This window comes from Haliaeetus albicilla, chromosome Z (assembly GCF_947461875.1).
Source record: "Haliaeetus albicilla chromosome Z, bHalAlb1.1, whole genome shotgun sequence".
NCBI lineage: Eukaryota > Metazoa > Chordata > Aves > Accipitriformes > Accipitridae > Haliaeetus > Haliaeetus albicilla.
The window spans coordinates 31,763,616-31,791,363 of NC_091516.1; the positions used below are offsets into that span (position 1 = coordinate 31,763,616).

General features: G+C 40.1%; 1 protein-coding gene across 2 annotated transcripts in view; it reads right to left on the minus strand.

Moving 5' to 3' along the window:
* SLC28A3 (solute carrier family 28 member 3) overlaps positions 1 to 25,757 on the minus strand; it is a 44,577-nt gene extending 18,820 nt beyond the window's left edge. Inside the window, exons 1-7 of one of the 2 annotated variants that reach the window (XM_069776062.1) lie at positions 25,548 to 25,757; positions 12,507 to 12,589; positions 8,419 to 8,510; positions 6,810 to 6,999; positions 4,673 to 4,817; positions 2,890 to 3,003; positions 2,024 to 2,101 (exon numbers count right to left, since the gene is read on the minus strand). In XM_069776062.1, coding sequence (XP_069632163.1) covers positions 2,024 to 2,101; positions 2,890 to 3,003; positions 4,673 to 4,817; positions 6,810 to 6,999; positions 8,419 to 8,510; positions 12,507 to 12,589; positions 25,548 to 25,604 — 759 coding nt within the window. In that variant the 5' untranslated portion in view covers positions 25,605 to 25,757. Of the gene's footprint in view, positions 1 to 2,023; positions 2,102 to 2,889; positions 3,004 to 4,672; positions 4,818 to 6,809; positions 7,000 to 8,418; positions 8,511 to 12,506; positions 12,590 to 17,323; positions 17,450 to 25,547 lie in introns of those variants that run through there. The other variant, XM_069776063.1, reaches the window with a different exon arrangement.
* Between the last annotated feature and the right edge of the window lie 1,991 nt (positions 25,758 to 27,748).

Genomic DNA, 27,748 nt, shown 5'->3' on the forward strand with positions numbered 1-27,748 from the left:
TTTTCAGAACTCTGAAACTTTGCATCTACATACATAAATATGCATTTAAAATAACCCAGTTTATGCATGCACATGGATGTATTTATGACTAATCAGTGCTTCCAAAACTGTGTGCTCAAAGGCTGTGGTGGGACTGGTCAGAATGCCCAGTGGGTGCACACAAGGGATGTGTCTGATCTGGTAACTGTGTCCAAGTTAGCAGAAAACTGAGGTGTCCCTGCATATTACTAAGGATACAGTATGGATACAATTGGGCTCTGACAGTTTTCTGCAAAGACATACCCTACCACTTCTCTACTCTCTCTCAAGAGTGAAGGCAAGATTGAGCTGTTTCTCTTTTGGAGGGCACTTTGAAATATCTAGGGGCAAGATTTGGACAGCTCAGCACTACATGCAAACCTCATAAAATATCTGAAAGACACAAAAAAGCACTTTTGACCATCTTAATCTCTAAATAAATGACAAGCATTTCAAGGGAGATAGGCTTGCTGTCACTGATATTGGCAAAGAGAAATCACTTTCTACATAAGGACCAGATGGAGCATGTTTTGGTGTTGCTGTGCACTTGTCTGCCACTCTGTTTACCATATATATTCCTATACCAAGACATATGCAGCTCTGAAAATCAACTCATGGGTTTTGCTTTCTTGTTTTTCAGTGTGAAAATAACCTACTGGTCCTTGTTATCCTCTTCCAGAAACTCCACATGTCTTCTGCTGTCTTATCCCATAGAATAAGACTGATGGATGTGTGCATACACAGAAGCAAATTTTTGACTGTCTGATCCCTGGTTATGGCTTTAGTCAGCAAAGTTTTTTGCATCAGCACTGAGGCATTAAAAAGCACCTTGAAAAAAATAATATTCATAAGGCATTGTGGAAAAACACAGGAAAAATAGCATTGGGGGTGGGCATTAAAACCATTTCATCTCCAAAATTTGTAATTGTGAATGCAAATTGTCATATAAGTGCTCAATAGAGTAAAGGTCAGAGGACACTGGAAAGTGAAACAAAAGGTACAAAAATACTGCGATTAAAATATAGTTTATATTTCTTCATAAAGTGCTTCATTTTTTTTCCCCTCTAAGATGTTCTGACTGTTCTTATTAGCAACATATTTTACATGTAGCATCTTCTTTCTTAAATAGTGAAAGAGCTAAGTGTGAAGAATATCCAGCTTGGAATATCACCTCCAGAAGAAAAAACAGATAAAAGGTGTGTAAGCCCATGGTCAGGTGTCCGAAATACCAGACAGAAGGATGATCTCTGAGAACGTCCTGATACATTTCTCATGGTTGGGGTTTTGGTTTTTTTTTTTGCTTTATATGTTCTTGATTCCAGCCTAAGCATGTATTATAGCATGGGCTATGTGTGTGAGTAAAACCAGACAGGATGCTGGTGCGTGTTAGAGAGCACAGAGCACATAAGCTGTATTCCAGCAGTTTCCCGACAAGGTCTCTAAAGGAGAGCGGTGAAATCTCCCTGGGATCTTACTAATGTAATAATAATGTCATGTAATTCTTCCTGCTTATGCATGGGCAGCTTCTACCCCTTCTACCTGGTTTAAGTGCATATCTAGGCTTTCCACTTCTACAGGGGTGATGTCTGTGAGGCAGTGGTCTGCACAGCAGTTTGGGATAGAACAGCATAGCACCTTTACTTGTGGAGACGTGGGGAAGATAGGCTGGAGGTAATATTTCTTTCAGTGACCAGGTAGGAGCCTTTTAACCTATTCCTTGTAGAACCATATCCCAAAATCCTATCTACTTGTATTATATGTTGTTATACTTAGACTAAATAAGTGTAACCTAACCCAGTGTACAGCAGTAAATGAAGGGCTTTATATGGGGTTCCCAAATTTTCTGTTTGGAGTGTCACACAGTAAGGAATAGTTTACTTCTTAGCTGATTTCTCTGGTCACTGCACTGATATCACAAGACATACAATGAATTTATTTCCCAGCCATACTGTTCCTTTTTCTGTTGTCTATCTGCCACGTACAGCATATATAAAACCTGACTTACCTTAAAAGCAAAGAAATGATTCATGTATTTCTCACCGAACACAAACTTAGCACCTGTATCAGAGTACTCCAGAAAAGTCTAGGGACAGAAAGCAAAGAAAGTTAGCCATAAGCTTCGGGTCCTTGCCAAAAACTAAGCAAATATTGCTAGCTGTGTTGCAGAGATCTGGTGAGGTCCAAGGAGCTTGTGCTCTGCTCTGTATGGGTCCAGGCTTCACTGACAGTGTCTGGCCGAACTGAGGGTCTCTGCTCTGCTCTGCCAAGAATGCAGGCTGCTTTCAGAGTACATAGATAAACAGCAAGGACATAGGGCATATTTTCCTGCAGTATCCAACACAATAAAGGCCATAAGCTATACTAAAAGAAGAATTTCTTTTTTAATCCTGATACAGTGGTGCATTTCTACACTCCCTCTCATGCAAATAAGTGCAGTAAATGATACAGTTTAAAATGGAGATTTAATGGCTGAAGTAATGAGTTTTGAAAGGAGTAACCAAAAGCTAGCCTAAAAAAATGAATTTTTTAATTCTGATACAGTGGTGCATATTTATACTCATGATGCCAACATATGCAATTAATGATACAGTTTAAAATGGAGATGTAAGTTACAATTTCAGGCCAAGGATGGTAAAGCCATTAAGAAACAGGGTCACTTTGGCCATTACTCATCAGCCTGTCCCACATGGTCTTGTGGGACTAGACAAAAAAGAAATTAATTCAGGTAGTCAATTACCTTTCTAAGAACTCATTTTTTCTCAAGACAGGAAAACATCCAGGGCAAACAGACCCTTGAATTGTCTAGCTGTTATGTGAGAGTCTCAAGACAGAAATGTATACAAAAAATAAATTTTTTGCCCAGTAGCTTACCTGTATCTGAATGCCTAGCCAGTTAAATACAGCAAACCCCACTTTGGTCCTCAGAATAAGAAGCCCAAGAATAAACTGCATTCCTATTCCTGAAAATACTGGTCTCCAAGCAACCTAGATGGACAGAAAAATAAAAATAAAGAAACCACTTGTTATTTAAATAAATAATAATTTACTTTAGATGTTTGTTAAAATAATGTAAGGGTACTGTCTGACTATATGGTAGGATAGGAGCAGCTGCCAAAACAGGTTGTGCAAGACTTGGAGCTTGAATCACCTCTCCTAATTTGAGAGCTCTGCGATGTGGATGTCTCCATCTGAGCTAGCTGCTGAAAGCCTGGCTAGGTAAGTGTGGACATGCCCATTTCACCATCACAGACTGCAAGTAACCAAGTAGTAGGAAAAGGAGAGATAATTCTCCCTGTTCTACAGTTTATAGATGAAATAGACATAAATGAGGGCAGCAGACATTCTTCTTCTTCTTCTTCTTTTTTTTTTTTTAAACTGGAATGGAAACATTAAAAAAAACGTAATTGAGCATGCAGATTCTTCACGTATCTGGACTGGGAATAAGGAGGTTTTGCTACAGGGTTTTTTTGTGTGCTTTGGTAATTTCAATTTTGTTTCTGTTCCCCAGCTTTAAAGAGGGATGCTTTTGATACTCGAGAACTACTCATAGTTAGATACTGTGATTCATATGACATAAAGACAGTGTTAGGAAAAACAGTGGCTGTCTGTGACCGGTCCCTCTTCAGTACGCTGCAGATTTCTCTTCTGCTGCCTCAGAAAACATCTTTGTTTTGTGAAAGTTGAATCTGATTATTTACAAGGCAAAGAGCTGAGATGGCACTCTCTAATTTATTCAGGTGATATCTGAATAACACAAGCCAATTAGGTGTAATGAGGACCCATGGGAGAGCACAAGAGCACATGAGTTTTCACCTCAGTTGGAGACAACAGCAATTGTAAAGGATGGGGAACAGCAGGTCCATTAGTCCCTGCTGGGGGGGATTTTTTCCGTTAAGAAGGTCTCAGCACTGATGCAGGAGTGTTGAAAAAATGTTGGTGAAACTTGGTGACCTGGACGATGGATTAATACATGACTGATGAAAGCATGCACTATGCACTAGCTATTGCACTCAGGGGTAAAAGCTGAGGTGGGAGTTGTGGCGGCTGAAGTAACCCCTTTGTAATATCACAGCAGTACAGAGTGGACATCTTATTAAATTAAAATAAATGGCATTGACAAGTCTATGAGAGTGGGTTAGTGAAAAGCAAGGACCTCGGCTTGGAGTCAGCTGCTGCATGTGCAGTGGGAATCAGACTTGTGAGGTATTAAGAGCTACACGAGGGAAGCACATCTCCAGTTCCATGCGATTTGTGTTGATGTGATGACAGTGTCCTCAAATAAGTGCCAGTGATGTCCTGACAACTGCAGAGAGCTTCCTGTGGGTGGGAAGCATGGAGCAGGCCTGCCTCAGCTTGCACCAATGCTCCAGGAGCAAAAGTATCCCAATCTGCATCAGGGCTGGAGCAAAGGATGGGCAGTGGCATCCCAAAATACTAAGAGATTCTGGTACAGCCTGACACATGCTCCCCAAGACATCAGAACAAAATTACTTTCATCAGAAATTAAATACCTCACTGGGTTTTGGCAAGCTTAAATTTTGATGTTCATGTGTTTGCTGTTACTCTTACTGAACTTGGTGCTAGGGTAGGGTAATAGCTTTTGAGACATTGAACAAAAAAAACCCAAAAGGTCCAACATGGACTAAATACTCACTCTGCTTGGATATTTGGAAAAGATAAACATCAAGAGAACATACAGCACAAGCCCACCAAAGGAGATCAGTTGGTGGGATCCCTGTTTTGCTGTGTCAAAGATGAGCCAGCAGATGATAGCTATAATAAAAGCTGCATACAACACCCTAGGAAAAAAAAAGTGTCAGGCATGACATCCTGAAGAAGACCAGATATTCCTTCCCCTTCCCCTCCCCACAACATCTACAACTCTGCCTGTGAATAAACTCTCTGAGCAATGTAGTAAGCTGAAATGTGTAGCTCTACACAAGCAGGAACCTGCCTTTGCTGACGCAACTGTGACAATAACATCCCTTGGTGGCATCCAGAAGAAATGTCTTCCAACTATGTCCCCAAAGCCAGAATTTGGGGAAACCCAGTAAAGCATGAGTGATTCTTGTCTGGGTGTTATTTCTATTAAATGAAGTGTGAGAAGATACCCTCCTTTCTCACTCCACCCTCCTTTTCCTTTCCTGTCTTCATTGAATCTTTTCTTAGCTCTGGGCAAGACAGGCTGTGTTTTTTATGAATTGCACTGTGCTGTTTAAGTGGTGGGCCTATGAAACACATACTATTGAGGAGCATGTAACAAACTATTTACTTCTTTGTAACCTGCTATAGTCTGCTTAGAAAAAGAAGTTTTAATCACAACAATTTTAGCTATCTCAGAAACAACTAAAAAAGCCATGTGTACATCTGTGTTCAGTGTTTCTATGGTGCTCAGTATCACAGAACCGTGTTCAGCTTGCATATTGAAGGTAACTATCACAACAACAGCCTGAGAGGCAAGGAAATACATCATTGTATTTACAGTAGGGAAAACTAAACATAGACACAGTTCTTTAACGTTACTTGTGTCTAAAAGTTGTTTAGCTTCCACTGATCTTACTGGTACGTAGATACCTAAATTCCATTTTTAGACCTAGATTAAATATATTGCAGGCCAAGTCCACAAAATGGCTTGGCCATTGCAATGTTGAATAACACTTTGTACACCTGGGAGATTTTCTGTCTCTTGGAGGAACCCGTGACCTACAGTGAAGCACTTAATCTGTGATATGTACAATTTAAGGATTGCAGCCCAGCACTTATTGCCCCTGTCTTGTTCCATCTGCTCGTCAGGGCTCTCCTGTTCTGTTTGCTCCTTTCCCTAAAGAGCCTGCCAGATCATCTAATGGAGGTGCCTGTGTATGACTGCTTTCTAATGTGGCTCCTGAGCAGAAGGATCACAATCTTTATAGCATCTTTCTTAGAAATTCCTGGTCCCGTGGCAAAATCACTTCAAAATCTTGAGAATAAGTTGGGACATCTTCCAGAACCCAGAATGATTCCTCCTTAGAGTTCTTTCTCTCTCAAATAGAAGGTGTTCCCAGCTGAGATAGAAAGCATGTCCCAATTTCCTTTTCCTTTTCAATGAGATTTCATTTGGTCTTTTCTTTGGTCTGTGAGTCTCCTTTGTCTCCCTGTTTTCCCAGAAATAACTGAAATATTCCTCAGGAATTGCTCAGGAATACTTGAAATAAGTATCTACCAGGCCTAAGTATCTACAATTTATGTACCAGATGAATGTCTACCATCCCAAATAAGATTGTATGATCTTATTATGACACTAAATGTGGCTGGCATGTTTTGATTCCTGAAGGTCAAGTAAGAATTGCTATGGGAATATGTGAAAAAGTAGTGTCTAGATAACATACTTCAGTCTTTAGCAGTTTGCATATGCTAGAGTTAAGGTTTTTACAAACCTCACAGCTCTCTGAACAAGTGACAGTGAGGCACTTTCTGGCTTGCAGAATGAATGCAGAAGGCTACAACACATCTGAACTTCTGTGAACATGTTCTCTTGCAACCACAAACTTGTCCTATCTCAATTTGAGGAATTTTTTTACACTTTCTGTCAAGATTTTTGATACCTACCTATTGTACTGCAATCTTAAAGGTGTGCCTGACACCTAGAAACTGGAAAATGTTTAATTATTCTGTATGTATTCTTTGATATTATTGCAATTTGTACGATCCATCTCCCTGTGCTTATGGGGGTGTCAGCTGAAATAAAACTATAGGGGTAAATTGACTAATGCTTTGTTCTTCTGCATAAATAGGAAGTAATTCATATTTACCATTTCAGCCAAAACCACTGTTTCTCCAGATATCTTTCTCCAGGGGAAAAGAATGCAGCAATTCTGTCTTCATACTTAGCTATTAAAAAATCCCAGCAGATGAAGAATATGGCTAGGACAGTGACGATAAAGAGTGGCAAGGCTCTCTGAAAATTCAAGCTGCAGGCTGCAATAACTACTGCCAAGTATGCTGTCACAGAAACAAGAATATACATGTCTGTTAGGTTGGTCTTTTTAAAAACAATCAAATCTTGAATTTAAAGGATGTGGTTAAAGTCAGGCCTGTGTTTATCTTTTAAGTGCTTTTCTGACTCTTGGCCTAAATACTGAAAAAATTTGCTTTCATAAGATAGTGTTGTTACTTACGATATGCGCATTGATATGAAAGGTGGCTTTCATCTTGTCAAAGCAGGTTATATGCTTTGGCCAAGCCAAGTTCATATCAAACATGTTAATCACTTGGGAAAATTAAACTACAGAACTGCTTCACTAAAAAACTGTGAATTAAGAACAAAGGCTCTTGTTCCTTCTTTCACAGGAGGATGAGTTTATCGAACCAAACTAGAAGAAACACTTAGAAACGTTTGTCAATTGCCTGATTTGATGGCCCTCTCAAGTAACTGGGAAGCTTAGAAGTATTTTATTTCATAAACTAGCTGTGGAATGATTTGCCATTTGGCAGGTTCATTGCTAATATGTGCTGGCCAATTAAATACTCAGTTCTTTTAAATAATATTCTGATTTTGTCTCTGGCAAATAAGGAAGAAGATCTACTGATTTTTGTAAGGCAAGTTTTTTTAATAGAAATAATGTCTGAAACCCTGACATATCCTTAGAAGTCACTTGCTTTCTTGAGCCAGGATATGTCTGTACTATGACAAAGCAAGACAAGCTGATGCTAGGTGGGCAGGATATTCAGCATGCAGGTGGCCCTTTTATAACGACTTTATGGTATGCTGATGGCTATCACACAGACATATTTTAGGTCTACATGTTCTTAGTGTTCAAGTAGAAGGATCTCAAAATGAAACTTGGTGAACTGGAATGAAAACAAACCAATCTACTGGCTAATTAGGGAAGGGACAAAGCAGAATATCTGAATGACTTTGCAGCGCGTGCTGACATAAAACACATTTCCTCTAGTAAACATTTGCTATGGATATCGAGTGATATGGGTCAGAAAAGAAAACTTCCATTTCTAGCCTGCTGACTTAAGTTCAGTCCAAGCTGGTGCCTGAGTCTTTAATGTGATTTCATGGGTTTGGGCAAATTCCTAAACCTCTAATTTAACAGGCCTGTTGAAGGGGGCTGGTAATGGAGTAGACACAAAGACTGAACCACCTTTCTATCCCAAATGTAACTGCTAGTCAGTGTTCAAACATGCTAGAGGAGCAGTGTAGCAAGATCTGTGGATTTGTTAAGTTTGGGAATGAGTGGAGGTTTTGCAATCTGGAGCTTTCTCTGGGACTTAATTCACTTTTACCTCCTTTCAAATGCATTCTTTAGGACAGTCAAGAGTTTTTGTGTCAAATGGAAGACAGGCACAGTCTATAATCTCATATAGGTAAATAAATAAGGCTTCAGCAACCCTGGATGTAATATACTGTACCTGTTATTAAAATTCCATAGATCACATAGTGAATTCTGGTTTTATGTTTCTTGCAAAATTCACAGGCTTTATCATATTTCTTTTCTAAATGCCTATGGAAAAAAGAAACAAAACAAAACAAAACCCAGAACAGAAACTTAAGCTGTAGATAAAAAAGAAGAGCAATTTGCACAGGGAGATCAGGTTAAATTTATCAAAATTTCTCCACAGGAGTATGCTGCACTTGGTAAGGGGTAGATTTGGATCCCAAAGTGCCAGAGAAAATCGTGCTGACATCTGTAGAGCTTTTGGGGGGGGGAACTTCTTTGGTTTGATGTTGGACAAGCAAAAAAGAAATTCTGGCAGGTATCTAATAGGCCAATCTGTCAACTATCTAACAGGCTGAAGTTAGCAGGCTAGTTCTGCTAGCCTCTGAAGTACAGCTCTTCTGTGAGGAGGTCTGTTAAAGGGGTTAGTGCAAACTGGGTAGGTAGTTAAAGATTCAGTGCCCATTACTAGACCCACAAAGATTGTTAATACAGGCAGCCCAGCATTTCTATGTGGAGCAGTACTTTTGAAGGACTAAGGTTGCATTTGTGTGTGCAAAATAACGAATATCCACCTAAAACCTTATTACAGTGTGCATAGATATTTCTGGATATTTGAAAATTTGGGTTTTAGTTACATTAACTTTTCATCTAAGACTCATCAGTTCATGGAAGCTAAAATTATTTGTTATACTGGAATGTCCTATTCTAGTATCTGTTCTTCCAGTCATTACATACTTCACTTTTGTTCTTTTCTTATCTCACTAAGTGTAACACAGAGTGATTTCACGAGGGAGGCTGAAATTTAGGGAAACAGCAGTTAAGGGATTTAATTCAACACAGATGTCCCATGTTAAGTATGCTGGTGACGAGGACGTATTTCAGTTACAAAAGCTGTAGCTAAATAAACACCCTCGTATTGTGCAAGCTGAAAAACAAATCATAGCTATAGCTCTGTCTCTAAAGCGGTGCCTCACACCTGTTGGGGGATGCAACGGGTCTGCGGAATGCCTGACAATTCGAGAACAGCGTGAGCTTGAGCAGCTTGTAGTGTATCCTTGAAAGTCTGGAAAGATCCAAGAAGAGCAGTACAAAAACAAGATAATGATAAGAAGAACTGTCCTGACGAACTCACTAATCATGAATTGTTAGTTACTAACTAAACCAATCATATACTAACACATACTCTGAAGAAGGGGATAAAAAGGTGTGTCAGAACAATAAAGTAGCCATTTTGCATGATCTATTACTTGTCGTGTCTGTCTCTACCGTGACACACACCCTACAGTCTATAAAGGCAACATTATATTTAGAGATGCTAATTATCCAGACTGTACTTATTTGGAAACTGGATGCAGCTGGATTCTGATGCACACCAAAACTCAGCATGAATACCCTTCTTTTCTGTGCTAAATAAAAAATCGATTAATTTAAAAGAAATTGGAGAGAAACAAGGATATTAACTTAATTCATATCAGCACTCAGAACAGCAGAGCAGGAACATACTCCTTCACCAGTAAAAAGAGTAACAGGGTCTCTGAGAAATCTTGATTGCTTTTGATATTTCAGTTCTAGTTCTGGGAATTTCTGTTGCCTCATAAATCACAGCTCTTTTGTAAGAACATTAGGTTATCTACACAATCTTAGCAGAGAGATTAGATACAACAGGAAAAGGAAGAAAAGGAGAAATGAGAGACAGATGCATGAATAAGCCAGAGTTACTTTATAAAATTTACAGTTTGTCCATCAACCAAAAAAAAAAGGAAAAAATGTTATCTACTACCTGTTACTGCTATTTATGAGTCCTTTGGGATTTAAAATTGTTATTTTAAGATTACAATTCCTTGTAATCTCTTCTTTGCTCTAACATCTCTCTCTCCCTTGTTATTTTATTAATTTAGGTGATTATCACTTTGGTACGAGGACATCTTAAATGTTTAGGCATTTATGTCATGCATGCAGCTCTGTTCTGAAAGGTGGCAGAAAAAACTTCTTTATGAAATCTGGTTGATTTACTAAGGAAACAGTATCTTCTACAAGCTGATCCTGTAGGCTTGAAGTGCAGCATGTTGCTGATGGATTTTACTGAACCAAAGATATTGAAAAAACAGGTATCACTTAAGCACATTTAAAGGAGAACTTTAACGTGAAATACTTGTATATGCCAAAACTATTCTTGCTTGCATTTTGCAACTCAGAAATCCTTTTTCTGGTCTGCATGTACTCTATAAATGAGTGTTAACATCTTGTACGTGTAGTGAATCCTTGCTAATCAACGGACTGATCTTTCAAAGGGGTTGTGTCTCGAACCACAGGCTATTCAGTGCTATCTGATCGATGACACATTCAAAATGGAGGCAGGCTTTGTGAATGTCCCTTTTGAGCAGATACAAGGAAGACAATAGATCACATTAGTGCCTGCTTTTAGGAGCTAATTTACAAAAAAACCCCAACCCACAACCAAACAAAAAACCAAAACTTGGTAGAGATATCATTGCCCTTGTCAGGTGCTCAACATAAAAATAAACCTAGACAAAGTGCAAGACCGAAGAGCACAGAACAAGCCGTAGCCTGAGTGCAATCGGAATAGAACAAAGTGCTCTTCAGCTTCCAGCCTACAAGGAGCTTTCGCTGCCCGAGACAATAGTACCTGCTGCTGCTGAAAGAACAAGGGGACCTCGGAAACAGTAAGCCCTGTGAATTAAATCTTATTTATCCCTTGGCTCTCCATGGGAGTACAAATAAACAAGAATGAATAAAAACCGTACAGGCTTCATCTCTGCCCCAACTCAATCCATCTCTGTGCAGAGATGCCTCTTGTTGAGTGAGTCCTGTGGGCCCAGGTTTGAAGGGGAGAGATGCCACTAACCTTGTACAGCCATTTGTGTACCAACACTTGCCTGTGCAATTAGCTTACTTCTGGGGAGACACTGGATACCTGCCACTGGAGAGGCTTATCAAACTTGGCTGTTAGATCTATCAAATATCACCTTTTGTTTTTGCTAATCGTTTTAAACAAGAAAGTGTTTCATGTTATGTACTGCTAAAGGAATGACAAATCTCTAAAGAACAGAGCGGAGAAACGAATGAATATTCAAGTGACTTCTAAACACTTTTGCTAGATCTTTGAAGTAGTATTTTAATGTGATGGCATCAGTAAACCTGATCATATTAAGAGTCTTTAAGTTCTGTATGTACAATGCAAAAGCATAATTAACATCTTCACAATTACTTCTGTATATAAGTGTATCATTTGTACAGGCATGAGATCTTTTCCAATTTGAGTAGACAAACTCCTATTTGAGATACCCAGTAAGTAAGTTGCTAGAATCTGCTGATAGAAAGAGAGGTTCAAAGCTGAAATGGTGTGCTGTATAACAGAATGCAGTCATAGAAATCAGGGGAAAAGTATAGTATGATTTCTATGAAGGTGTATATAAAGATTCAACATGACAGAAAAACACTAAGACATTAAAACACAATTTTAAGTATTGTGTTGTAATTTTTTTAATGTCTTATACAGGGTTTGTAGTTTTCATCAAAAAAACTAATCCTCAAGCAAAATGTAGATGTGTGTTTTCACTGTGTGTTCACTTGGCACCAGTGCTAACGAAGTGTAAAAATTCTGCTCCATCAAAATGGCTTTTTTCATAGCTATTCTATTCTTCTTTTGCACTGGGGTAAATACCTATGCAAACTGAAAGGCAATAGTGAATCTTTTAACTTCCTGAAAGACATCACTGTTTAAGACCTCTCTTTAAAAAAGGCTCCTATGAAAATATTGGAAAAGTAGTTAATGTACGAAAAGAAAAAATATTGCTCCTTTAATTTGCAAGGTTTTAGAAGGATAGTTCCATGATCACATGTGCTAGCTGAAAGGTGTAATAATTTTAAATACAATGTGTTTCTGTATTACACAAATTGCTAGGCAATACAAAGGTCTGTGTAGCATAGGGGTATAGCAGTGAAATCTAGAGCAGTTGCTCCAGAAGCGGAAACACTGGCAGCTTATTGCTTAGGTCAGGATGGAGTGGAAAAACTTACTCAGCCGAAAGACATTACCCTTTCAAGCGTGGTTGCTCATCATCTACTGAGTCACGTTTCTTTTCATGCAGATCACTCTCAATATTGATGTATTCATCCTCCTGGAAAACAGAGCGATGATGAGGCTGTGAAAGGGGTGCATGCTTGTTAAGTAAGGTGTGAAAAAAGAGATCCCCACTGGCAGATGGCTGAAGCAGTCTCAAGACTTTCCCTTCTGCACTGAGTGCATGGCTCCGGCTTGCCTGTCTGCTATCAACGCTGTGATCAGTATCAGGCAAACCCTGTGGTTAGACAGTGGCTGTGAACATTTCCAAGCCATTCACATAATTTTGAAAGGGGAAATAAAGGGGAAAAAAAATACCAGTGTTACTCAGAGCTGAAGAGGGCCCCGTACAGAGTACCACTGCATATACGCTGAAAAGTGAGAGCTGCAGGTAGGGATGGTAGAGCTTCTAACTAGCCAGCTTGCCCAGCACCTCCTGTTGACGACCCCCTGTTTTGTGGCTTCCCTCTTTGCAGAGCTTTAATATGGTGGAAATTTTATGTATGAGGAATGGTTAAATTGAGGGGGGGCAGGGAAGCTTATTGTTTTAAAAATTTAACTAAGCCAATAAATTTATTCTTAAGAAAAGCTGCTGAGAAAAGGTAACAGGTAATAGTCCTTTAAAGTGAGCTAGCATCCATGTGCTTTGTAGCAAAAACTTGAAATTTGGCCAATCATAGAATCATAGAGTCATGGAATCATGGAATCATTTAGGTTGGAAAAGACCTTTAAGATCATCAGATCCAACCATTAACCTAACAGTGCCAAGTCCACCACTAAACCATATCCCTAAGCACCACACCTGCCTGTTCCAATGCCTGACAACCCTTTCAGTGAAGAAATTTTTCCTAATATCCAATCTAAACCTCCCCTGGTGCAACTTGAGGCCATTTCTTCTTGTCCTATCACTTGGTACTTGGGAGAAAAGACCAACACCCACCTTGCTACTACCTCCTTTCAGGTAGTTGTACAGAGCGATAAGGTCTCCCCTCAGCCTCCTCTTCTCCAAACTGAACAACCCCAGTTCCCTCAGCTGATCCTCATAAGACTTGTGCTCCAGGCCCCTCACCAGCTTGGTTGCCCTTCTCTGGACATGCTCCAGCACCTCAATGTCTTTCCTGTAGTGAGGGGCCCAAAACTGAACACAGGACTCGAGGTGCGGCCTCACCAGTGCCGAGTACAGGGTGACGATCACTTCCCTCGTCCTGCTGGCCACACTAGTTCTGATGCAGGCTAGGATGCCGTTGGCCTTCTTGGCCACCTGGGCACACTGCTGGCTCACATTCAGCCGGCTGCCAACCAGCACACCCAGGTCTTTCTCTGCTGGGCAGCTTTCCAGCCGCTCCTCCACAAGCCTGTAGCGCTGCATGGGGTTGTTGTGACCCAAGTGCAGGACCCGGCACTTGGCCTTGTTGAACCTCATACAATTGGACTTGGCCCATCAATCCAGCCTGTCCAGATCCCTCAAGCAGATCAACGCTCCCACCCAACTTGGTGTTGCCTGCAAACTTACTGAGGGTGCACTTGATCCCCTTGTCCAGGTCATTGATAAAGATATTAAAGAGAACTGGCCCCAAAACTGAGCCCTGGGGAACACCACTTGTGACTGGCCACCAGTTGGATTTAACTCCATTCACCACCACTCTTTGGGTCCGGCCATCCAGCCAGTTTTTTACCCAGATAACACATTTTCATCAGGAACACACCTTTTTGCTACCTGAATCCACATAAGCCAGCTGCATTAAAGGTTTTGAACAACCACAGTCTGACCTCCACCGTGTTCAAGGACTGTCCTTGAGGCGGCTGGGAGCAGCACAGCCCCCCCCGAAGCTGCGTGCACACTGCCAGGGGCTGCCGTGCCCACCCCACCTTCCTTCCCCTGGCCTGGTCCGGAGGGGCAGAGAGAAAGCTCCTGTCCCACGGGTACATACCTCCATGCTCATGGCGGGGCCCATGGAGGGGCCGGGGACCCAGGGCAGGCGCCTGTTGCGTTCAAAGGCAGGAGCGTAACTGCACATGGCCGCGCTCATGCCTCCTCATTTTAATGCTGTGCCAGAGCAGCGTGACAGGCTGCCTGCCCTTGGGTGTCCAGCCAGGGCCACAGTGAAGGCAGACAGTGTTTTCCCGAGCTGGTGGTCATGTCCTACCTTCTTGAGAAGAGCTGGCCCGCTGTGCCCCACCACTTGGAGACGTGGCATTCTGCAGGTGAATTTACCTTTTCTCTTTGTGTCACTATTATTTATGCTAGACCCATTCCCGAAAGGGCTGTGTGAAGCAAGGCCCAGAGCAGACCTCGCCCTGGTCCCTGACTTCTGTCTCGCTTTCCTGCTGCAGGCATGACCGAAAGTCCCAGCAAGCCCTCGCTTGGTTCCTTCTGAGAGAACTGAACCAGCTCAAAGCCAAAATTAACACATGGGCAGTAATTAAAATGGTGCAGAAGAGTATGTATGTAGAAGCCACTATTCATTCCTCTAGTAGAAAGCTCAGCGTGACACAAACAGGAATGTCTCAGTCCTCAATTGCAGTTTTTGGAAGCGGGGGTAGGGGGTGGGAGTCTTGTGGCTCTGTGGAGCTGCAACGTAACTTAAGGCCGCATTTTTGCAAAACTCGATTTCGTTCTCTCTTTGGTCTTGACTGTGAAATAAAGCAAACCTGAAAAATGCAGATGCTGCCGCCTACTAAGTTGCTATTACTTATGGTAACTGAGAGCACTCTTCGCAGCAGCTGTAGAACGTGGGCTTCTCACCTGAGGGACACCAAGTGCTGATAGTATTGAAATATCATTTATTCCTGGGCTTAAATTGGGGGTATAATGCATGCCAGTATACCTCACAGATTTTTGAACCTACATTATAAATCAGGAGAGTCCAGCCCTCTGGGTTGAAAAGCCATACTTTCACATTTGCAGGCATCTGCGCTCCCTGTGGCACCATGCCCTCTCTCCTGGTCACAGCTTGAAGCCCATGTCCCACACCTCCTGCCTCTAACTCCCCCACCATCCCCAGTGCACCCACTTCACATGCTTCTCCGGACAGACCGTGCTCCCCTGTTGCTTTCCCCCATGCCACAGCATCCTCCCTGGGCCAGGAGCTTGCCTGGATCACCCACAGCTTGGTCTCTGGCTTTCTGAATTTGTGAAATACACTGTTTGTCTTGAGAATAACCTATTTTTTTCTTTTGAATAGTTCAATATAAAAAGCATCAATCTTGCATCACAGTGTGAGTCTACAAGGTTTTTAAATATGCTCAGAATATTATTAGGTTGCTATTTTATTGTCACAAATGCTTTCCTACATCTACATTAAAAGGTGTTGAGAAAGTCTGAAATCAAAGATCACTTTGTGCCTAACTGTGCAGATACACAAGGAAAAGGGAGAATGGATCCAAACCCCTTTTATTCTTTTTTTCATGGCCAAACACAATACCAGATCTGGTTCTTGGGGAGTGTTGGCCCTTGCTGAGGCTAACCCAAGGGCTGTGTGGAGCGTGTGGACTTGTGCCAGCAGGGGCACAGCAAAGTCCATACTCTCAAAGCCTCAGAACAAACTCTTCTGCCTCAGTCACAGTGTGCCTGAGAAAGTGTTGGTGTGGGTACACGTATCTCTACTACATTTGCATAAAGTAGTGGCTGAAAGCTTTCAGCTGAACCTTTTCAGTGGGAAATTGTTTTCTTTGATTAAATCAAGCTTTCATTGACTGCCACTACTTCTCTCCATTTTCAACAGTTTCAATCAGTTCTGAAAGTCCTTTTATTCTTTTTTGTGTTTGACGTTTTCCTTTTTGCTGGCTTTTTTTGAAGAGGAAGGTATGGGCACTGAGTACAACCTTCCTTTCCTAGGATTGCAGATCCCAGCCCAGCTCCCAGGAGTGCATATCAGAACAGTCCCAGCGATCCTGTAAATCACTGAAAATCTAGAATCACTTCAACTCTGAGAGCAGAGGCATTTCTTTGGCAACATGCCTTTACTGCCTCTGATCATATGCAAAAACCATTGGAAGACAGAAAAGAATATCCACAGCATCAGGAACTCTCTATTTCTTATGTGCTGCTTCAAGTACCATCAACAAACTTGGCAAGTAGATATGATAACAACATGGGAAAGTACTAGTTTTTAACGGAACTTTTAGAGTAGCAGATTATTTATTTCTGGGGTGTGGATGTGAAAATATTAATACATGACACTAGTAAAATACCTCTGTTTTTTAACCTCACTCTCATGTCTTCATAGTGAGCTACTCACTATGTGGGGTTAAACAAATGTACAGTCAAAAGAAATCAAAATGGATGTGTTTATTATGAAGTCATCTGTATTGTAGTCTCCTTTTTCTAGTCAGTTGTATGTCAGAGCTGTTGCCTCCAGTTTGTGTTTGTCTGAAATTTCCCCTCTTCTGGATGAGTAGGTATTTAATAACATGTATTCCCTGTCTGACTGAAAGATTGTATCACTAAACCAAATGTTTCCAGTTTCTCTTCTTCCTTCTATATTAACTCCTAGTCCGTAGTATTCCCTCTGATGACCATTCCTCATGCCTCTTTTGTATCTTGTATGAAGCCATTTTGACATTAGAAATAATTTTTCTGAATCCTACACGTCCCATTTTCTGTGTTTTTTTCTTAATGTATTTCTGAGAACAGAACTCACTTCCCTGTCAGTTTATGAATTTAAAAAAAAAATCAGGTTTTGTTAAAATATCTGTCTTGGATATCACAGCCAATTACTGACATTGAATTTGAGGTTTATAAATTTACATAAGGTTATTTGAAAGAAAAAAAAAAAGAAAAAAAACATACCTCATCAGTATGTACAGTTTTCCTATCTGGTGAATTCTTGATTCTCTGTGAACTCGCTCTGAGACCTTTTGGTCTTAAAACACGCACACCTTCACTGTCGTTCTGGGGCATAACAAGACCAGAAATTGTGTTGTTCAAATGAAAAGCCGAAAGCTTTCTACTGTGCAGTAAGAACTAATTTATACTCTGATGCCTGTTCTTCCCTGTTTTACTTTACCAGTACAGGGAGCCCGAAACTCAGTGTACAGAGCTCAGGAGTTCAAGTCCCTGCACTATTACATAAAGCTGCGTCAGTCATGGATGGTGCTTGAATAATGTGATTCTGCTGTTTTCTTGCCCCAAACTCACATGTGTTCCTGGTGCTGCCCTTTGCCTCAGGACTGGTTCAACAAGTTTACAAAGATAGAGCCCGTCTCCACACCAAGGGCAACGGCCTATTTGGGCCTTTCCCAGGTTGTTAGTATCTTTGCTGCAGTGCATATGCTCCTTATGCATATGCAGTAAATACATATTTTTTTAAAATACATACTTCTGTTGCTCTTGGAACAAAACACTCAGAGTATGTTTAAAGAGAGCAGTTAACTTTACTACATTAATTCTCTGCGGTGTACCTTTTATCAGAGTGCACTGAGAGTTGAAGACAGCCATAACCAGGTCCACTACTTCTACTTTTTTTGTTGTTGTTCTGAAGCTGAGTTTTCTTGTTTCTTAGTGTTTTGAAGAGTACATTACTTCTTTTTAATGATCCTTGAAGGGCTGGTTCTTATTTTGGTTTCATAAGAAAGCCACTTAAACAAAGTGTCAGATAACTTATATCCGCAATTGATATAAATGTTTTATATTTCAGTGGTTTCTTATGGCAGCAGTTACGGTATGGTCACTTCACTGTGTTATATTGCATGCAGTATCTCATTATTTACATGGTAATAAAACCAGTAAATTAGTATCTACATTTAGCCCTCTAAGAAAATGATCATTTCCAAATGAACAATACAAAATAAGCTTAATCATAGTAAATTTTGATAAAGGCAGGAATAAGCAGTATTACCAGACATAAATTAAATTTTGCTTTTTAGCAGAAACATGACCCTAGAAGCAACCAGAACACTTTTATTTTCAGTAACATATTTGCCTTAAAGATACTCTGCTTCCAAACATGATAAAACATCCATTTCAGTAAAAGCATTTCTGTAACATTGTGTGTCTGGGGAAAGAGAAGGAAGTCGCAAGAAGCTGTTGATTCACCTGCTGTGGCCCTGATAAACCAGATGCCGCTACATCAGTTCCCTTCCTTCTAAGAGAAGAGTATTTTTGCATTCCCTTAAGAAGGAGGTATTTATTTTTCAAAAAGCATCCCTGTTACTTGTTTGCCTTCTAACCATGCTGTCTTAGGAGTTTGCCATAGCTGCCCTGCAGTTGACAATGAAAGCCTCTACTGAACACTCCATACAGTGCAAAAAAAGAATTATCACAAGAAGCAGTGCTTAACTGTAGCACTGAGATGTAATATATTAAAAATACTATACAGGACAGCATAGTGAAGTCAAAGTGGCACAGTTCTGTAATTGACACACACCCACCCCTGGGGATAGCCTCTCTGAAGATTTCTATACTAGTTGCTGAGCAAGAGAAAGCAAAGATTTCTTAGGACTTTCGTCAGAAAACATGTGAAAAACAGCAAGCATGTGAGTTGCTATTTAGAAGCAACAGAAGTATGGAATAATTTGCATTAGAAGAAACCTCTAGAAGTCACTTTGTCCAACCCACTGCTCAACTGCAATAATTACATAAGAGTTTCATTTATAGAGTAATTAAAATATATGAATGTATGAGTAATGTAACAGAAAACTAGTAAGAGCATCACATGATTGCTGGAACTCTAAATAGCCTGCACTGCAGAATGATAGATTTGTGTTATTTTCTGCAAGCATAAAAAGCACTCATTTCAAATGATCATACCACATTTCTGGCATATTCCAAATTCAGTAGAAACTGGTTAATTACTATTGATAACAGGTTTACTTCAGTTAGAGACTACTTCTGTTGACTAAAACAGTCTTTGAATAAGTGCCATGAAGCTGAGCAATTTTCTTATATTTCACAGCTCATTCTTCAAGTACAATCTCTTCATCCACCCCCTTATACAATTGTTTTATTTTGTTTGGTGAAAATGCATGCTATTTAGCCCCACCCCTTGAAGAAAAAGAATTCTTTTAAATTTCTCATACAAATAGCAATATTCAATTGACAAACAAAACTGTCTTTTTGCTATTTGCTTAGAGTCTTTCTGAGTTTGCTGAAGGAACTCCTCACCAAAATGTTAATCTGTCTGTGCTTGTCAGCTGCTGTTGCAGATTGCTACCTAAGCACCCAGCACGGACTGAAAAGCTTCTACCTCATTTTCTCAGTATCATTTTCCACCTCCCTGGAAATGCCTGCAGAGCAAAACATTGCAACAGAAAATGAGAGTTCAAGCCTTAGGGACTATAGCTAGCACAGCACTGTTGTGAGCACAGGCCAGATCCTGCAATACGCCAAGTCACTCCTGAACCTACTCAATCTGTAGTGACATAAGGAAGCAGGAAGTTAAAACCAAATTAGAGAAACTTGGATGGGAAAATTCTCTTTCCTTTTGGCCACACTGGAAGGATTACATAATTGATCCATTTACTTTGAATGTTGACAATATGAAAAGCGTTTCACAGTTGCACTTCTGCCTTCACAGTCTGATGTACTTTTACTGATCAGAATTTCCTGCTTGTAAAACATCAAATTAAAAGTCAAGGGCATAGAGCTATCGCATACTTGTAAGTCAAGTGCTCTTTCAATGTTTGTTGTGTTCCCTCTAGATGAGCAGCTCACTTGCCCTGTCTTTTTGCATAACGACATTCTTTGACCTTCCCTTCTATCTCCTCCCTGCCTTTCGAGGGACGGTTGGCTTTGCAAAGAGCTCATAACTTTTATTGGTTGTGCTTTTAACCACAGCACACACTTTAGAGTAGATGGTTTTCTGCCCCTGCCAGTTAATGAGGAAAACAGAGTGGCTACCAGAGAGAGCATCCAGGCAGCTGCTTAAACTCTTTATGGTTTAAGGGTGGGTAGTTACATTAGCTTTGGAGATTAGAATCAGAGTACTTAAGGAACTCAGTGGAAAACAGATGCTTCAAAAGCAAATATTTTCAGTTATCATGTTGGATTTCATTGGATTTCTGATTGCATTCAGTCAGCTGAAATGAAGCCATCTGATTTACAGTTCAAAACTTTGTTATTCTTTTAATATTCAGTGTAACTGAAGATCATTCATCGAAGTTTTCCCCCATGTACTACCTTTTGCTAGCCAGAATGTCATGATTCTGAAGGAGTTAAAATGCATTTTAAATATTGAGGAAATTTTTTTCAATCAATAATCACAGCATTCATAAATTCCTGTCAAATGATAAAATTCAGTGTACAGGGCAGGAGGGATGAATGTTCATTATCCATGTGTTAAATTATAGTAAATGAGCTGTAGAGACAGCAGATAAGAAACATGTAATGCCAGATTTAAATTCAGCTTGCTAAATCCTCATGAGGTGTTTTGAAATGGGTTGCAAATTAGGCTCACCCACCTCTGAGAACATTACTGTTTTCTTTAAAAGCTTAAGCTGTCAGTATTGAGTAGGATAGTTGGATAGTTTCCTGAAATGCAGGATAAACAAGTTAAAATGATACACTGGCACAAGCTGGCCATAATAAAAGAAATAGGAAATCCTTTTGCTCTCAAAGCAAGCAAAATGTATGGGAGGCAGAAAGCAAAATCCAGAAAAACTGAAACAGGAAAAAAAGATCTGCACATTCCTGAGAAGATAGCAAGGTGCACATGACCCCTGCAATGATGGCATTCAAAACATCTGTTGATGGCAAGCAGGAACGCAATGAGAATAACAAGGACAAGAATCCTAAAAATGGTTTTCACAAGGAATATTTACTTAGCATGAGAAGCAAAGACCCTAAAGGTATAACTAACTTTCACTGTTTCCTGTAAGAGACCAGGTAGTATGTCACAGTTAATTTTTTTTTTTTCCCCAAAAAGCATAGCTTTGGAAAGCAAGTTTTGAGAATTTGGAAAAGGACTGCATAATTTCCTGCCTGGATCTGATGGAGTTATGCAGTGCAATGTCTTCATAATTTAAAGGGAAATTACAACAACAATGCCCATGAAATGTAAATTCTTAATAGTGCCTATAGTCTTAATTAACCAACCAGACAAGAGTATCTAGGAAGTGTGGAGAATGGTGATAAACACAGAAATAAATGGCATTTTTTAGGATATGTTTTAAGCCTGTTTGAATGAAATGGAGTACAAAAGCTGCATATGTTATGGCAGTACCAATATCCTTATGCAGCGTGAGTAAAAGGCAGAATTTTAAAGGGGCTCCTTCTTCAAGTCAGCTTCTTAAGAGTATGGTGTGCTCTGCTACAGAAGCAGGTACCGACTACTTAATGCATCATAACGCTGACAATAGGAGGCCAGTGAACAATAAATATTTATCAGCTGTTATCTTCCCTTTGCATTGCATTTATTTTGTGTTTACCTCTGAGTTCCCTTTAAAAGTCAGGGAGTTTTTTCATCTCACATACCATTCTTTTTTATGAGCCAACTCTTATAATTCCCTGAGGAATAAGTGTGACTCGTTGTTTAATGTCATCATTAGCAGACATCTGAAGCATCAGAACTGATTAGGTAAAACCTTTGCCTCTTAAATAAGGGCTAAACACAAGCTAGGTAAATCCAATCTCAGTTTTAGGGTTACTGTTAGTGTTGCAGGGTTTCTGAGCAGAAAATTCTGTGGGCAGCTATAGTGATGCGCAAGCTGGTGCCATCAGAGAGAAGTTAACTGAACCACATTGAATGCAAGAGACACAGTAGTATTTCTGTACATTATGTATGACATTACTGTAGATATAGATACAGAATGTATTACATTAGCATGTAGACACTTAACATGAACAATCTTCTGAATCGCAATGAGACTATGAGGATAATGATTTAGGTTCCTTAAACTGCATGACATATTTAAGGGGAAAAAAAAATGTTAAAAACCTGAATGTCTGGGTATAAACAGTGTGGCAATCTGTTGATTCTAGCTATGAGGTAGCATCCAAAGCAGGTAAATTTAGCAGGTAGGTCTTAGCAATTGCATTGGGGTTTTATTAACGTTATGTTGCGCTGAAGAGTAGGAGCGTGCTTGGGAAGACTGGCAGTGTGGCTAGAGCTATGCATACTGTTAAAACCAGTACAGGAAGCTTACTCATTGTAATACACCCAAATGGCGTTAGTAACTGAGATGTCCCTAACATCAAAGAGAGAGTTGTCTGTTTTCTGTTGTCTGTTTTCTTCTGAGACTGTTTTGAGCTGTTAATGACATTAAAAGTTGCTTCTGAGTCTCCCAGGTACTGGCATTATCAGAAGGCAATAACACAGGACGTGCAGTTTTTGATGCTATGCCTATAAACAGTTCTAGTGGAATCTGCGTAGTGTACAGAAGAAGTAGCTGATATTTTGCAGGATCATGCATTTTTTGAAATGTAATTGATGGTGTTAATAGAAGCCTACGCTACATGGATGCGTGCCCTCTCTGAAAGTTAACATTGGTTAACTGGTTTCTGAGGGTCTGCTACAGTACAGTTGAAAAAAGTTTTATGCTTCTGTGATGCAGTGAAAATCCTATCATAGTACAGAAGGCTGTTTGTGTTTAAATATCAATAGCCAATGTGAAATTGAGAAGAGCTCAAACAGTTACCCCCCTTTGACCATTTGTACGACTAGTTGAAAAGCAGATTACTCTGGTATTACAACCCTTTGGTCCTGTTAAAGAGTCTCTCCACAACAGAAGGCACAATGCCTCTCATTCTTGACATAATAAAGCTCTGATATGATCCTTCATCCATCATTTGTTAGCCTTGATCTGCTTTGTATTACGTTAAGAGCTGTTCTCTTAACTTATTTGCTTTATAAAACAACCTACCTAACCTGAGTTTACTTTATCTGTGTCTTATTTTTTCTATCCCTTTGTGCATTAATCATTGAATGGCTCAGGTACATCTGAAGGTACCTATGGAGTGCAATCCCACAGACACTTAAAATGGCTTAAATTAATCCCTTTCCAGAACCTTTTATATTTTGTGGTTTAGAGAAGATACTCATTGCTTAGTACTAGAAGACACGGTATGTTGGAGGTAGAAAAGCATTCATTCTTTGTGCAAGAAAAACTCAAATACAAGAAAGTAAGAAAAAATGATGAGATTGTTTTCTTCTCAGTGGCTTCTACTGTGAAGTGATTTATTTTTCTATATGCAGAAGTTTACCTATTTCCTTTTGTGCCTTATTTTCTCTAGGGAGTGACTTATATGTTGAGTCAGAGATAGACAGTGTAAATGTAAATTTGAACACCTTCTGGTGGTGTTCCAGGACAAAAAAGTAACCAGAAAACTTGACTCAGGCCCCAGGTTTCATTGTTGGATAGTCTCCATGATTTTGGCATTTGAATTATTTAAATTCAAATAGAGGCTCTTGCAGACCTCTGCAATGGACAGAAAAGGAAGCACCTAGGTTCCCTGCACATTGCCCAGGTGAACTACCTGCATAAGGCAGAGGATTAACCTGAGTCACAGTACTGTGCTCCACAGAGACTACTGAGGAGATTTTCAGCTTAGGTCATTCAAGAGCATTCGGCAGAGAGCTTCTGCAGCTAAGGAGGGACTTCTTTCTTCCTTCACAGACTTTGGAAGTCTGTAGGCACAGACTTTGGAAGCTGACTGCACTATCTTAGGCACATATTTTGTGTGAAAATGCAGCCAAGACGAAGCCCTCTTTTATCTCATTCACTTGAACTGAAGGAGACCCAAGTTCAGATTGCTATCTTGTCTATCTGCTCTGAAGCACAGATGTATTGGGGGTGCTCTGATTACCCAGGAGAATGCCTTAACCACTGGGCTATCGTGTTTTAAGAGTTATCTCTGTCTCCTCTTGAAACTGTCCCACTCAGCGTGAATTATTAACTAATGACTGGAGTAGGGACTTGACCCTAACTCCCTTACATTCCACAAATATTCCCTGACTGGCAGATTATCAAATCAATCTATTCCTTGTCTGTCTCTATAGCCCAATGAATAAATATACAGAGTGGTTGGATGTCACTGGCATTACATAATATTCCACATGCTTAGCATCTACAAAGACCTTTCTGTGTTATTTGAATAGTGTTGGCTGATATTCACGCCCATTTACGTGCTACCCTTCCTGCTAGCTGAGCTCAGGGGCAGTGTAAGGATCAGAGGCAGTGGAGGAAAGCAAGAGATACTTTGCTAACACACCACTCCTTAGAGCCACTGTTTCTCCCCGAGCTGTTCTATCTTCAGTGACAATTACAGTGAAACAGCCTGGCCTGGCTGTGGGTTTACAAATTTCTGTTTGTCCCTGCTCTAATTCAAATGAAAGCACAGGGATGCTGGGCACTGAGAACCAATAACTACCTGGTTAACTTGGTGCTTCTGCTTTTGAAACCTGCATTTTAAAAATGGCTGTTAACATTACTTTATGCATGTAATACACAGAATCTTCTGGGTTGGCTACTTACCTCCTCTCTGTGCTCTTCCTGGGAGCAGAACAAGACAATTGCACTTACATTATGCTTGGAAGAAAGAAGATATATCCTAATGTGATTACATTATTATTTTTCTCATTAATATACATTGCTTTGATAAGGTATTTGTCTGCTGCATAATGATGACCTCCTCTTCAACAGAACTGTGAATTACCTATCCTCAGGAAAAAGCATCAACCGATAGACCAGATAGGAGGTGGATGAGCTAGTTGTGAGATCCATCAGCCTATGAAATATTACTGAGTCAGAAGACTTTGGAAGATAGCAGTATACCAGGCAGGAAATGAAGGCAATAAGCACAGCCTACTCCTGAATGTGTCGATTGTGATCCAGCTTTTTATACAAAAGCCATGTACTTTGGCAGGATATCAGTGCAAACCATGTGGGGTGTTGTAAAACATCTGCAGGCAGAGAGCAGAAATTGCTTTCTCTTTGTACAGGGACTGAAGAATTTACAGTTGGACCCGATGATCTTAAAGCTCTTTTCCAACCTAAACGATTCTATGATTCTAAGTAAGCACGGTTTATCGTTTTTAAGTGCTTCCTCTTCCCCACAAAGCAAAGGAAACCACACTTACCTGGAAGGCCAAATTGTGCACTCCTGAGTGATCACGGGTGGTCTCCTTCAGCTCCATGTGGCTAGCATGGGCAGGAGAGTTTTGGGTGGATGTTGAAAGCTACTTGCAGCACAGGGCAACAGCAGCAAGCACCTGGTTAATCCATCCACAGGGTCGGTGAGTATCACTTCAAATGTAGTTTGTTGTAGTCACTCTCAGGTTGCTCTTGCTCACTCATAGCTCCACCTTCTCGCTCCCCTGGCACAGCCCCTTTTGGCCAGCGTGGGAAACTGCATTAAATGTTTCTTGAGACAAGAAAGGAGGATTCCTGCAAGCCCCAAGAGGCATTCATATCTCTGGGCCATCCCAAAGGCAAATGTGTCTACTTATATGACTTCTGGCTTTCCTCACTTGCTTGGGGGAAAATCTTCCCCACCCAGATCTTTGAGAGGTCAACACAGTTTTTGTCTTTTTTACAGCTATTCACAAGTCACTGTTTCTGCAATGTTATTGTGTCTCTAAATTTCATAGTGGGTAAGGACTTTATCTGGCAAGAGAAAACAAAGGAAAAGGAACAAATCCCACACCTCCAACAAATATCGGTTATGCATTTTCAGTGGGCATGCCAAATCTTAGGGCATGGGGTCATTTGGTTATCTGTCCTCAGATTACTCACCTTTAAGTGAAGAGTTTTCTAATGCAGGATTTCAGGCTTGCTATTTGCAGTAGGGCAAAGTTATACTCTTAGAACTATCAGCTGAGTCTCTTACCTTTTGGTAAGAGTTTTTGGTTGCCTATAGACTTTGTATTTACAGCTTGTTCTGTGTAAATTCACTGAAATTAGCAGCAGAATTACAGACACTAACGTCAAAGAAGATTTCAATGAATATAATTTTTGTCTTCAAGGACAACAAAAATGAGGAAGTGTTCTGTATCTTCGAAATACAGCAACATATATTTATGTACACATTAGGTGCTTAAATTCCCAGCTTTCTACATGGGGATTGAAACTGTCATGAGTTTTGCCTCATCCTGTGAAAGAGAAAAACATGATGTTCTGTTTTAGGAATAAAGACAGAATGGACTAGTGTGAGTGAATATATTATTGGAAATAAAGAACAGTTACATGAAAAATAAGATGGTGGATCTTTCTGAGGAATCTTCCAGCTATGTTGATATTATAAATCATACAGTTGCAATATATGCTTTCTGAATCTCATAACTATTGCTTAAAAAGGAGGACTAGTTTTTGTTTTGTTTTGTTTTGTTTTTTTCAGTAACGAGCGCATTACTTTTAATGATGTATTCTGGTTTTCAGTGTTCAGAATCTTTTTTGATGCCCCAGGTTTTGAAATCAGCATGTTTGTTCTATTTGTATTTGCACTGTGAGTAGAGCAATTTCACTGACTAATTGCTTCTCTCTGCACACTACTCACCGGCAAAAATAGCTGCAAATATCTTTAACAAGTTTGATGTAAGTGCCTGCTAATTACTGCATGCCTCAGCTGTTTCTCTCTTCCTTTCTTCCTTCTCTCCTCCTGCCAGTTTTGGACATGCTTTTACTATCAGAGGGAAGATGGCAGAGAAAACAAGGGAGTGAATAATTTTCAAATCCAGCCCCTGCAATCCTAAAATCTGTAGTCTGCACTTGCGTGGTTGGAAGAAAGTTCTACCCTCTCACTATGCCAAGACACAAATACTTATTGCTATTGTTCCTCTTCTTCTGGCAACACATTAGATCATTTTTAAAACTGGTTTTCTCATTGAAGAATGCTAGATTAACACTGACTTGATCATTTTAGTGTAAAATTTCCTCCTCTGAAATATATTTTGTTAGTAAACTGACAAGGTACTAAAAGCAACACCCCACCCCAACATCCAAGACAAATCCTGAACCCACTATAGAAAACGCAAACTATGCCATTTCCCTGTAGATAAAGGACCTTTTGCTAAACAAAGGTGGGAACTCACTGATATTTTTTGTCAGGATCAGCCACTAGTCTACTTAATGTTTGATTTATAGCAAACCCCTTCCCATTTCTGGTTAGTTTAAATACTTACATGAAGACATGGACTTTTAAGAAATGTTATGTGTCTGAAGGATATCACATCCTGCCATTTCAATTGATAACAAGCCTGGACATCTGTTATCCACTTCTGTGATTCCTCCAGCTGCAAGAAGGAATTAAAGACTCGTACTCTTAATTTCTAGGGTGTTTTTA